Genomic DNA, 14,214 nt, shown 5'->3' on the forward strand with positions numbered 1-14,214 from the left:
TCATATTCATATTTGGGACTTGCCTTCACTTCGTCCCTGTGTACCATCCCCAACCTGTTTTTTAAATAGTTTTTTTTTTTTTGCCTTGGGCCTTTCATTTGGCACGTAGCTTTAAAGTGGTCGTGACAACAATTCAAACAAGAGCTGAAGAGGTTGAGCTTTTGCAAGCTTTTATTTTTGTTTCGGTAAAAGAAAACATGTTGTTCATTGCTTTTATTTCTATTACCATGACCTTCATTTGTTCATCAGTTTAGGATGGTGAACCGATGGGTACACAAGCAGCCCACTCTTCCGCCCTCTTGGCAAGCTGAGACACAGAGCCATATCCAGAGCGTCTCTGCAGCATTATCAAGCAGCCCCTCCACTTGAGTATGGCCTGTGTTCTTGTTTCTATGGCTCCACACTCATACTGTATAACCATGGAGACGGTAAGGCATCAGTAATCAGTAAGACATGTCACGCTACTTGTGCACATCGCTGCTTACGCACACCCCATCTGAATATACAGCATATGAATATCTCACAGTTCATTGATCCCAACATTTGATACCGTGTATACCGTGTATGTGCTTAAATGTTTAAGCCTTACATGGTATTAACAGAAAAAAAAAACAAACAAAAAAACCCTCAAGTAGCTTTACAGTTGAGGCTGTGCCAGGGGTGGGCAACTCCAGCCCTCGAGGGCCGGTGTCCTGCATGTTTTCCAGTTTTCTCTCCCTAATACACCTGATTTAAACCATTAGCTCATCAACAAGCTCTGCTGGATCTTGAGAATAATCCTAATCATTTGAATCAGGTGTGTTTGAGAGAGAAAACAGGAAAACATGAAGGACACCGGCCCCCGAGGCCTGGAATTGCCCAACCCAGGTTCAGACGATATACGATTCTGGCTTCACTCAAGAAAATGAGCCATCATTAAGGCTTCTAACTGTTTCAAAAACCAGCATAGAGACATAATTGTGACTCGATATAAAATTGAACAACTACACTGTGCTGAATGTCTTCTGATCCATTTAAAATAATGAGATTACACTCATAATCTTGGGTGCGTCATATTTTTACATTTAAGCAGCTAGCTGTGTAACAGTTCATCTTCCCAAAGCAACACACCTGTGATGTAGAGAAATATTTCACAGAATACACATGCAAAATTCACATGAACTAAAAACTATGGTAACTACAATCAAATCTAAAGTTCCAAAGGGTGGGCATTCATATGAATTATTAAATGCAAAACTTTGAAGGGTAAAACATTCTTATTGAAAGACTAACTCAGCGTTCCTTATAAATGCAACTTCAAATTGTACAGGTCATTTGTTTGTAGGCTAGATTGTAGTTTCAAGTTTCACGTGAGACTTCAACAGCAGACAAATAATAAAGTGCATCAAATATTCTGGTGCTTACATATGGCGTGGCTCTATGCAAAGAGTTGTTTCATGTTCTAAGGGGCATTTAAATCGTCCAAGGATCCAGGTTGGGACTCCACCGAGGTCCTGGTGCACTGATGCACAAGAGCCCCATCTGCTGTGCAGTCCGGCTCCTTTGTCTGCTTGCTTCCCGACTCAACTTTGCCGGTGTCCTTTGGACGCTTAGAGTTAGTGTCGGAGTCTTCGGCATCGGCTTCCTCAACCTCGGTCACGTGGACATCATCGCTTGAACTGCAAACCTGTCAGTTCATGAAAAAAATGTCAATGGAACAATAATGTTCCATCTTTTAAAAAAAACTAAGACCTTTGATTATAAGAGAGGCAACTGTTATACCTCACAGGTTTTTCCAAAGGGTCGGAAATTTCAAAATACATTACGGCATATTTGCGATAGGAACATCCTCACCTAGTCTCTGTTTCTGATCTGGCCAATGCCATCTCCAATTGAAAAATACAGTATTTATTTGCATTTGTATCTTTTGGCATCCTGCAGCCAAGCCACTATGTTGAGGTGAAAGGAGGAGCTCTATTTAATGCCATGGCTGTGTTTAATAGATGATAAAGATTTGCCGCCATCTTGTGCCATCTATGAGCAATTACGAAACCTTATTTGGGGGGCATCAATTGAGGATTTTTGCTGTTTGATGAAGGGCTTTCCCCCTATCCTCCACATATAATGGGCGCAGACTATAAACCAATTCGCAATTTGAACCTGCCCTACCATTTAATGTAACTTAATTACAGTACTTAATGATAATAATTATCATTTAATTATTATTGAGAGCAGTCAGTTGGTGATGCAAACCTTAACCCCGGTTCACAATATAAATCCCAAATCTTGACCGGTGATAAAAAGGTTGGGACCGCTGTCTTAAAGCATGATCAGCCGCAGTTTATTCATTGCATTCATTTGTCTGACATATAGTACATTTGCTTGATGATCTAAAAAGTTAGAAATGGACAGAGGAGGAAATACTTTTTTCTTTTGTCTGTGCAAGCGAAACACCTAAAGTTATTAATAATTACAAATGTGATGGACTATAGCTGAAATACAACAGAAACTGATACATTCACTCACCTTTCTTTCTTTTAATTGTAAAACATCTTTTAAAAAGCAAACAGTACCTTTCACACAATGAGTTTGAGTTCAAGATATACATTTTTTCATTTGTTCTTTGACTTATCTTTCGAGACCTGTGATTTTAAAAATAGTTTTCTGTGAGTGCAATAATTTACTACTCTTTCAACCTGTTGCTGTCAGTAATATTGATATGTGGTGGGAAGAAAAACAATTGCAAGTCATAGCCTCCTGCAGTGGAGGCTAGTTGTTGCTGTGCAACAGATTTGTTCAGTTTGTCTAATTGGATAGCGAGATTAGCTTCCCCCGCTGGTTTAGAATTAGCATTTAGACTGCACTAGGTCACATTCCTCTTTGAGCGAGACCTGAACCCCTCGGTCATGCTCGCTCCCAAACAGTGGCAAATCACTTTGGACTTAACTCGGACTTCTTGTTCCTGCCAGCTCCCTGCCTAATAGTGCAACGTCATCATCTGAACTTTGCCACTCAAGCAGCCCAGTGCCTGTGGCAGCCATGTGGCAGCCATGTGGCTTTTTTCTTCCCATTTGGCATTGAAAAGGAAATTCGGACAACCTTACTTTGATGACCAAGCACCTCATTTGTTTTTGCTGTGAGTCTGCTGCATGTGCCTCATAATATGTATCCATACACTGATTCAAAACTGACGGTGTGCTGACTCCAATATCTGAGCACTACTTTTTATTTTTTGTTAACATATCAGACATTTTAAGCCACCTGGGAGCTGTTTTTATCTGTGGCAAAATGCATCACATACCTTTTTTAAATGATCATACAAAAAGAGGTAGTATTAATTTCTCAGTATATCTTGAAATAAACAACATATACAAGAAGTGGTAATACAAATTGTGCTGTTAGGAAATGTTTTTGTCTATCACCTCCCGAGAAGACTTTGGTTCTTTTTCTGTAAAGATTTTCAAGCTACAACCTTTTGGCATGATAATAGCGAAATGGAAGATTTTATTGGAAAACAAAACTTTGGAGGTTCAAATGTTGACTTAATCTCAAATGACTATAACAGTTAAATTTCATATTTCGTGTATTTTTTTTCTTTATTTGTTTGTCATTATTTTAGAGTCCAGTGTGTCCTGACCTTCGGCGAGGCAATGTTCTGCTGTGATGACTCGCCATCTTCTGGGGACTCTCCAGCATGATCCTCCTCCTCCTTCTTTTCCATGTCTTCATCTCCTCCCGCTGAAGCGCTGATGTTTTGCTTTTCCTCCAAAAGGGATGACTCTTCAAGATTTTGATTTGCAGAGTTCTCTTTGACCTTGCAGTCTCCCCCCTCTGCATCCACACTGTCTTCACATCTTTTGGTGGTCTCTCCTCCATATGCCTTCTTCTCAGTTCCAACCTCCTCCTTGCTTGCCTTGGCTTCTTCTTCGATATCCTCCTCCCCTTTATCTTTTACGTGATCAACTGTTTTGTCAGACTCCTCCGGTGTTTCCATCCACACGCACTGGCAGTAGCTCTTCTCCCTACTTGTCCGTGAATTCCCAATTTCCCTGTTCCCTGTCTTTTCCTCCTTAAATTTCAACTCTTCACCTGTATACTCGCCTTCCTCAGGAACTGTCTCCTCAGTTTTGAAATCTTCGCTTGATTGATCATCCTCCTCTTCTTCCCGTACAACCTCCAAACTCCTTACTTCCTCTTCTACAAGTACATTGTCATCGCACCTATCTGTAGGCTGTGACACACATGTAGGGGCAGGCGCCGGCGTCTTCCTGAGTTGAAGTATTTTAAAGAGATCGAACTCCATCATCACCGGAGCTTCAGCTGCCGCCGGGTTCGTTTTGAGAGGCCGTGCTGCCATTTTTTTGCGTACGCAAGCGTCACAGGGGCAGTATTCGTCATCGCTTCGTTGGTCGCTGAACTCGGCCGTCATCTCGGCATCACTGAAGGAGTCGGCGGTTTTGACTGATTGGTTCTTCATGACCTGAAAATGAAACAATACAATAATGTTCACCTTTCTGCTGCAAAATCTTGCCATGTCAAGTGTCAAGCACATTTTCATCTCAAACACATAAGCGTCTGTTAACAATAAGACTATACTGTATATAAATATAGCCAAAATATTCATGTGACTTTGCAATACAGGCATGCTTGCCACATGTGCTTCCTGAGACATGAATTGTAAAATAAGAAAATTCAAAAAAATCTTAAAGCAAATACTGTATGAAATGTATTATCTCGTTTTGATACAACAGCACTTTCTCCGGGGTATCAAGTCAGATAACATAAAAAATAAAAGCCAGTAGGTCAAAGAAATATGCTAATCAATTCTATCGTTATAGCTTTGTCATTTTTCAGTCATGAATGGCATTACCTGAATTGTATCTTAAAAACTAAAAACATGTCGCGTTCTTGACATATTCTTGAGTTGAACGTTTTTTTGCTTTTGTGAACTGAATTGTATCTTAAGAACTAAAAACATGTCACTTTCTTGACACTTTCTTGAGTTGAACGTTATATTGCTTTTGTGATTTTTTTTTATTTTTTATTATGTGCTTTGTAATTGAATTCAGAAAAGAGGCAGATAAAATAGGACTCTCTTCTTGATTCTTCATTTTATCCAAAATCGGCGAACGCTTTCATTCATACAGTATTTCTGTTTTTCTTTTACACATAAATTAAATAAATGAATCAAATAAAATGAAACTCTTACTGTGTATAATAAATGATTCACATGTAAACTGAAAGCTAAAAAATTGCCCAGTCAAACGTTGGCAAGATTTTGTAAATCAGTTTATTTTCATCATTTTAATATTTCTCGAATTATAATACTTGAAAGTTAAGCAATAATGATGAAATTGTTTGGCAAACAAAAATAGGAAACGCAAAGAGGAAAACCCAAATTGAAATTTGTTGTATTTACCTTTAGCATCCGTCGGCGTTTCTCCGTCATGGTTGACTCCCTGGATAGGTTTGCCCCTTTTGGAGGCCGTGGTGACTTACCACCTCGCCCAGATCGACTCTGGATCTTGCTCATTTCCCGCTTAATGCTGCTCTGTATTCTTTGGCTCACTTCTTCCTTCAGCTCTGAGATCATTGTGTCCACGATTAGGCTGTCGTCAAGGTCCCAACGGACTTTGAACTCAGCCATGGCATTAATGTAGTGGTTCAAAAATTCCTTCTCCAGCTTCTTCAGGAGGTGCAGGACCCACACTGGATCGGGATCTTGGGATGGTTTATTTGGCAGTTGAAAAACTGTTGGCGGTGTTGCTGAGCTGGAATTGGAGCTGTCATTGCCAGAGCTTTTGTCAGAGGATGACGCATTTACATCTTTCGGACTTTCCAGAATCGGAGGGACTTTGCTTTGACCGTCAGTGCACAAAGTTTGTTTCAAAAATACCTCAGCCTTAGATTGTAGGGTGTGTGGTTCCAGTCTGTTCTCTGAAACTTTCTCCACAGTCTCATCCTCATGAGAGGACTCTTTTGGAAGGGTTTCATCTCCTACTTGATTGTCTTGTTCCTTTCCCGAGCCACCGGAACCTGTGCTCATGCCTACTCCTGAAGATGACCTCGGTGGAGTCCCTTGTTCTATGCCAATGTCCTTGGTGTCAAAATCCGGAGGATCGGCGAGCCAAAGCGATTGAAGAATGGCTATAATATCCCCGTACTGCCGGTTCTTGTCCTCCAGTTTGTTGCAGCCTTGACCTCTGACAGGCTCAATAAGCTGAAGCTGGGCCAAGCAGTCCAGGAGTCCCCTTGCTGATGTGCTTAGTCTGCGGCCATAAACTGGAGACACCTGTGGAGCACAACAGGTTATGAGAATTTATATTTGGCTGTGATACAAACAGAACTATCCACTACACATTTCGGACAAAACATTTTTTGTACCACATATCTTACTGTACCTCAGGCAAGCTTCGGCATCGTCCCAAAGAGGAGCTGAGAAGAACCTTCATCACTGCAGCTGAAGAGCGCCAGTCCTTGGGCAATGCCTTTCCACGAATCAATGGCGAGATGGGCCGAGGAGACGCCTCTATTTCACCAACACCTGTAACCAGATCTCGCTTTTTTTCTTCATCTATTGTTGCACATTCCTTTTCTTTCTGATTATGCCCAACTTTCTCTACTTTGTCTAACAGCTCTTCCACAAGATGCTCCTCCTTTGATTCTGTAACTTGCTCATCAAGAGCGATCATGTTTGAAGGAATGCTCCGTAACCAATCAGTGACCACTTCACTGGGGGAAGCATTGGGTAGACAGGCCGGAGTCACTTGGGTCCCTTCACCCTCATCCATCTGGCTGCCCTTCATCTGATGCCTCATGTTTTTCTCAGCGTGCTTTTTGCTGCTGGCTTTGCTTGCCTTACTTGACTGCAGAGAGCGTTGATGTGCGGCCTTCGTGTCTGCGAGAGGGTCAGCAGCAGACATGGTGCTTTCTTCAGGTGACCCTTTAGTGGATTGTCTACAGTTGTGTTGCTTCGAGGATCTGACAGACGTCTCTTTCTTTGCAGAACTCGATGTTTTGACGGATCGGACGCTGCCGCCGTCAGATGCTTTTACAGTACCTTCTCCTTTACTCTGCTTCAAGCCATTCACTTTTAAATCTGCTGCCAAGTCACTCGTGAGGGAGCAAAGTCCAATGGAGTGTCCGCTAGATGCACTTTTGATGAGGCTATTCTCTTTTTCTTCGGTTGGACTTGCGGACTTCTTGGAGCTGCCAGGATCAACGGCTGTCACATCCCCACCCGATCCAGGTGCGTCGATAGTAGGCAAATCAATTGCTCTGTGACTCTCTTTGACTTTAGATTTAGGAGACAACATCGAGTGGACATTTGGAGTTGTAGTGCTCACGCTGTCCACGTTGTTAGTACCATCATGAAATGAAATGCATGACTTGCCGCTGTCCGTGTCACACATTTCCTGGTCATCTGGCAACCCGAGTGACACTGACCCAAATGAGTTTTGACTTTGTTGCTCGGTGCCTCTTGTATCCTCCACCATCTCATTTAATTCAATTTTTACTCCCTGTTTGTTTGCTTCATTTTCCGCCACCATCTCCTTTTTCTTTCCCTCTTCAAATGCCGAAGCAACAACACATTGGCATTTCAAACTTCCAGATTTAGAAGAACCTACTGAGTGACTTGAGAACCCACTCTGGCCTCTTCCCTCATTAGAACTGCTCGGTGATGCAACCCTACCTTTCTGCAAATGGGACCGGGATGAGCGTATTCTCTTGGGTGACAACATTTGATCATCAGAGCATTCCGAAGTTTTACTTGAGGTATTTCTTTTTTCAACTTTTTCATCTTCAACAGTTTTTTGTTCTGCCTCTGTTGACTCACTTATCTCATCAATCCCCTCTGGTGTTTTGATGGTGACTATATTTGATGTATGGGATGCTGAGTTTAGATTCTTGGTAGAAGCTGACTTCTTAGAGGCAGAGGAGCCCGTTGACAATTTTGACTTCAAAGATAAGGAGCTTGCTACCCGCTCTATATCTTCATATGACTTGTTTGCATTCATGTCATTTGAAGAAACACAGGCTTCCTTTGGGTCAAGAGTTTCTGCGGTGCGATTTGAGATGCCGGTTGTATGACAAGAAGTAGTTGATTTTGCAGACAGAGCACTGACTGACCTTTCTTCAGGTGTACTGCAATCTTGTTTGTTACTTTTAACATCTTGAGTTTCAAGGCAAATGTCAGTTTCCTTTTCTGTTTCACTTGGCACTAGGAGGGTTACCTGATCTTTTGCACATGAACAGTTTGTGCACTTGTGGCAAGATACTTTGGACTTCCCTGATACATTTGACTTTGATGATTTAGTTGTGATGACACGAGTGGGGCTCTCTTCCCTGCCATACATGACGGAAACATTAGAATTCACAGAAAGAGAACTTTGAGATCTACTGTCCTCCGAGGCTGCATTCTCAGCTGGAGAGTCTGTCCCGGCACTTGAGACAGCCTTAGTTGGAAAGCAAGATGTTACTTCTCTTTTGTCCAAGGTTTCTCCCGCTGCTTCCTTGGTTGATGTGACACTGGAACTTTCCAATGTAACACACAAATTGGACTTGTGAGACTTGTTGGACTGACTTGACATTGCGCTGGAGTTTCTCTTCATGTTATTTTCAGTAGTGGCACAAACATTTTTCCGGGGCGTGTTGGATTTTTGGGTTGTAGCCGCAGTGGCTACTCCATCCTCCTTTTCTGTGGCCGCGGGACTTGATTTTCTAGAAATGGCACTGGACGTTTCACTTTTCAAGACATTTGGTATAGCAGATCCATGTCCGGTGAGATGGGTTTTGTCTGCTTGTGTAGACAAAGCATCGTAGCACATAGAGTCGTTGGCGTTTTGGAGAGGCGAAGTCGGGTTTGAAAGGGCTTGGGGAGTGTGACACGATCTTTGTGAAGCTCTACTACTGGTATCGGAGGTGCCTCCCCATTTATAGCCCCCGCAATCAAGACATACACTTGACATCACAGATGGGCCGGATGGAGTTTTAATAATGCTCTTGATCTCTTCACTCCCATTTCTTTGGTTCACAACTCTGGTGAACCGACAAGAGGTTCTACTTACATTCGAGTTGAATCTGAGAGTTTGATCCATCATCTCAGATCCGCATACACATGACGCAGCAGCAGATGCTGTTCCACTTTCTTTCTTGTCCTGCTCATCTGGTTTGTTGAGCTCAGTCAAGAGACTGATTGGCTGATTGTTGTTCAAAGTTGCCTTTGGGGATGGCCTGGTTCTATGGGAGCACTGTGAAGCACTCGGCGGAAGGTCATCCTCAACATCCTGGTCTTCCTTTAATGACTGCAGTATATGCGAGGAGCTGCTGATCCTCGACAAGGGGTGATCCATCTCTTCCTCCATCAACTCATTGTCAACTGACCTCTCGCTAAGAGATCTTGCATTGCCATTCTGGGTGACCGCCTCACTGCGACTGGAGCACCTGCTCATCATACCAACTTCTACGTTAGTGTCGTCGAATCTGCGCTGTACCTGCTGCACCACACACGCTTCTTCTTGGACAAGTTGGCTCTGCTCTGAATCCGAACCGCTTCCACAGTTTGAGAGTTTTGTCCGGCAACGCACCACTCTCATGGAGTTACAAGTTGAGGAAGAACCAGAGGACTGGGTGTGTCTTACTGTAGTGTGGGTGTGGCTTGATATATATGGAGGTGGGACAGGGGGTTGCTTATGACTCTGTTTTGGGTTTTCCCAGAGATTGTACAGTTGTTCTTGCATCTGGTAGCAGCAGCTGCACTGGCTGACATGGACACATCGATCGGAGCAGTCCATATAATCTGGGTCAACGGTTGCGCAATCAGAGCAGCTTTCGGACTGATAATTTTGTAAGTGAGGGGCGTGAGCGTGGTTTGGAGGACAACAGTCACTCGTCAGAGATGGCGATTTTCCAATATGCGTGGACCACTGCAAGGTCTCATCGTTGCGGAGACGAAAACGCACCCTCATCTCCACAGAAAGGCTGCCATCCTTGTTGACTAGCACACGCTTTTCAATGTCATCATTCATAATAGCTGGTCTCTGTTGCGAGTGTGCTCTTATGCCATTGCCAAAGGACTTCTCTGAAGACAAAGACAATCGAGTGGAGCGCGTAGATGAATCGGACCGAGGGTGGATGATGCTCTTTTTTGTTTCCAGACCAAAGTTAACTGAAAGCAAAGCGTGAAAAGCCAACAGCAGTTAGCCCTTGGTTGTAAATTCAAGTGTCTGCATTTATGTCACAAAGGGATAGCCTACCACTTTTCCGGCTCTCCTTCCCCTCACTGCATTCACTGGCTCTAGAATGACTTCCGTGAGGGGGCGATCTTGCTTCTTGAATACCCGGGGATCGAGCCCCGTTTCCAGGAGTCCTGGGACCAAAACCAGGAGACCTGCTGCTCAAACCTGGCAGTTTTTGCTTTGAGCTCTTTCGCAGGATCTTCAACAGCAAGGGACTGAGGGCCTCTCTGCCAACACACACCAAGACTCCAGGGCAAGTCATCAGACTTTGAACGCTGTCAACCTACGGACAAATTTACGGTGTTTAATCTACTTCAACATTTATCCAAGATAAGTCTAAATCGAACCCAATTCATTGGTGCTATTGAAACACGGAAACAAAATTAATTCCTCACCCTTCGTCCCTCTGCGGTATAAATTTTTCGGACATGGAACTGCATCACCTCAGACACCTCCTCAAGAAAGGCCCTCACATTTCTGATTGACCTCCTGCTCAGAACCACACTCCTCCGCATCCCTGGCTCAGTGTTTTTAATCAAAAGGAACCGTCGATGCCGATGAGGTAGCTGGCCAGAAGAGTATAAGGTTTCTGGTTGAGGGGGTATGCGGCTGTGATGCTGCCAAATGCTTTGGCGTTTGTTGGCATGCTCCATGTTGATTGGTTTAGGCTGGCGGCGGTCAGAGCAGAGGTAACAGCCGCCATCCTGAAGGTCCTCCAGATGTTTGATAATGCGTGTGCCGCGAGGGGTGGTCACAGTCCGCACACCGAATGGAAGCGGCATCTATACATTGATGAAATATTTATTCTTGGCTTGTTTTAAGATGAAGAAAAAAAAATCAATCCTGTTTTAATACTTGAAAACGGTCCTACTAACCTTTTGTGAAAGGTCATCAAGCAGGGCATCAAAGCATTTGAAGCTGCGCTTGTGGATAGCCATCCTGACACCCGCAAACTGGCTGTCTCCACTTCTGTAGAAGGTGATCCTCTTGGCTGGTGTGGCTGTCTCCACGTCGACAAGGCGCGAGCTGTTTGGTGGTCGAGGCCTGCTTGTCGGGGCATGATTAGACGTGCGGGGAGGCTCCCATCTCCCTTCTCGGACAATCTGCATGCTGCACTTTCACAAACACCTTTAGGTGGTAGGGATAAGGTTTGAGATATTTTTCAGGCATTTTTTCTCTCCTTTGCAATTACAATTTCATTAATCTGGTTGGTTGAAAAGGATTCAGGCCAGAACATCCGCTTCTGTTGCATGTGGTTTGCCTTGACCAATGCACAGTGCTTTTCCCTAGCGTCAATGTGGCATAAAATGTCCTACATAAAGCTACCAAAAGTCATCAGGTTGTTATGGCGAATGTGTAATGATTATTATAATATTATTGTGGCTGTGGTTTTAACTGCATCATATCAAAAGCCATATCTACTACGCGTATTAGCTACCTCATTAAGCTACATTACAGAATGAAAAGCCTAGAATGTCACATTAATAAACACTCAAAAAAGAACTATTACAGATTTTGACACAGCTCTATATATTGGTGATCTGTGCTCTGCGATAAGAGGGCAAGCCACCTCTTGGCTGCAGACAACCTCAACGTGACACTCAGCAACTTAATCCCTGCTAACAACCTTACACCTAAAATACCACCATGTTCTCTTTTCAAAGGGAAATACCCAATGTTCAACTTCTAATATTTTAGAAGCCATTTGTTTTTATTTAGTGGTGCAAAGCAAACATGCTTTTCAGGAAGCACATGTAAAAATCATGCATCTTCATTTGCTTAGAAATAGAAATGTCTTATCATGAAGACAAGTGTAAGAGATGATTAAAGGGAAATTCTGCAAACCGCCTGAAATAGAATCATATGTATTTCTTTTGTTTTCACGTCATTCATTTCAACATTTAACTGAAACAAAGATAGTCACAGCAATTTATGATTTGAGAAGAGTAGTATATATATATATATATATATATATATATATATATATATATATATATATATATATATATATATATATATATATATATATATATATATATATAGTATTGACGATTTATAATGCTTTGAAACATTGTCTTACAGGAATATACCGAGAGAATAAATTTAGGTTTAATTTATTCTTGTGACTTGTCATGCACTTCAAACACAGATTGCAGAAATATAAGAATAAGAATAAGAATAAGAATAAGAATAAGAATAAGAATAAGAATAAGAATAAGAATAAGAATAAGAATAAGAATAAGAATAAGAATAAGAATAAGAATAAAGAGGTCGCACTCACATTTTTAGTCAACATGGTCCAAAGACAATTGAAAAATGCCATAGGAGACAATCCGAAAAGTCTGACTGGTTAAATCAGACAGCAAGTTTTAACATGTTGATATTCAAGCAAGCTATGGTACCTTTGCACTTTGACTCGAGAGACTTTCTTCAGCTCCTAAGTTAAAACGGCAGTCAATAATCAGGAAGATGGAGGCGGGAGGAGGAATACTGGGTGGGGAAATAGAAGAGCCAAGGGGAGGTGGCTAAGGATAGAAAGAAAAGCCTACTTAAGAACCTTTGTATGGAGGGAGGAGGTAGGTTGCTATGGGGAGGCCATCATGGTGGAAAGACAAGTGACACTCCCATGTGACAGGATGTGATGCATGAAAAGTGCTATTTTAAACACGTCTTAAAAAAGTTATTACTATTATTTATTTATTTTTTTTAACACACAGCGCTCAGCAGAAATGATAATCCGGTATTGTGTGCCTAAAAAAACACACAGGGGCTCTTGAGTATTGGTAAAAGGAGAGGTGATAACGTTTAATATCATTGTCTAGAAAACAGATGGATGGATATTATTTTGTTTTTTTTAAAACACACCCTATTGAATGTAGGTCAAAAGGGTTAGTCATTGCATACTTTCCCACGCATAATAGTAAAGGATGTGGAGGATCTAAAGCTGTTTAAATTAAACTAATACACTGTGTGGAGAATTAATAAATTTGAACTGACTGAAAGAGTTCTATTCTACAATTTGATAGATAGATAGATAGATAGATAGATAGATAGATAGATAGATAGATAGATAGATAGATAGATAGATAGATAGATAGATAGATAGATAGATAGATAGATAGATAGATAGATAGATAGATAGATAGATAGATACAGTTATATTAATACAATTATGACTTACTTGGTTTGCCGTGTCACTTAATTGATTACTAGAAGTCATTTTTCTAGTTCTTTACTTGTCAGACAAAACAAAAACATAAAAAATTGGGTCAAGGCGCCTTTGTGGTCACGCTGAATAAAGCAAATGGGATTAAAAGGTCCTTGCCTCTACATCTCCCTCAATCAGACCTTATCCCTTATAATAAGTGTGACTGACCCCTCTCAACTGTCTGTTCACGTTTTTCCACTTGTTTCTAGAGAAATAAGAATAATTAAGGATTTTCTTACCCGCATGGACGATTTCCCCACTGCAGAGGTCTGATATGCACAGAAACATTCAATGCAGAAAAGGCAAATCAACCTTGGACCGTCGCACATAATACGTTCTCTCGCTTACCTGAGATTTGTCAAGTATACAATTGCATAGGCAACAGTACCGGAAGCATCAATCTAGAGCTCCAAAATAAAGCGGCGTGAGCAATAACAACCATTGTTCAATTACAGTAGTATACTTTTATTAATTGAATACAGTTTATCTTCGGGGTTCTATCTCATCTTTTTTTTGTCCGTCGCTGTATAGCTTTATTTAAAAAATAATTGAAAAAAATAATATGTCATTATCATCAGAGGTGTAGAATGCGGTTGCGGGTGGGAGATAAAAGTGGGCTAGATTATCATTTAAAAGAGGATTAGACTTGTTGCACCATCTGTGACCCCCAGATTACAGTGGTTGTAATGTACTGTTTAATTATCTCTGATCCACAAAACGTGGATTTCATGTTCTGCTTCAATGTTACACGTAGGTATCATCTTCAGGAGACTACCTTGAAATCCAAGT

General features: G+C 41.7%; 1 protein-coding gene across 1 annotated transcript; it reads right to left on the reverse strand.

The window, feature by feature from the left end:
• Positions 1–153: 153 nt before the first annotated feature.
• rp1l1a (rp1 like 1a) lies at positions 154–13,749 on the reverse strand. The gene is made up of 8 exons (XM_088405636.1): positions 13,665–13,749; positions 11,093–11,345; positions 10,613–10,999; positions 10,236–10,500; positions 6,381–10,147; positions 5,399–6,271; positions 3,617–4,459; positions 154–1,666 (listed from the first exon to the last, which is right to left on the reverse strand). Exons 2-8 carry the CDS (start codon positions 11,324–11,326, stop codon positions 1,442–1,444), a joined length of 6,594 nt encoding a protein of 2,197 aa, XP_088261762.1. The 5' UTR covers positions 11,327–11,345; positions 13,665–13,749; the 3' UTR covers positions 154–1,441.
• Between the last annotated feature and the right edge of the window lie 465 nt (positions 13,750–14,214).

Source organism: Hippichthys cyanospilos, chromosome 2 (genome assembly GCF_059441005.1).
Source record: "Hippichthys cyanospilos isolate Australia breed blue-spotted pipefish chromosome 2, RoL_Hcya_1.0, whole genome shotgun sequence".
Lineage (NCBI taxonomy): Eukaryota > Metazoa > Chordata > Actinopteri > Syngnathiformes > Syngnathidae > Hippichthys > Hippichthys cyanospilos.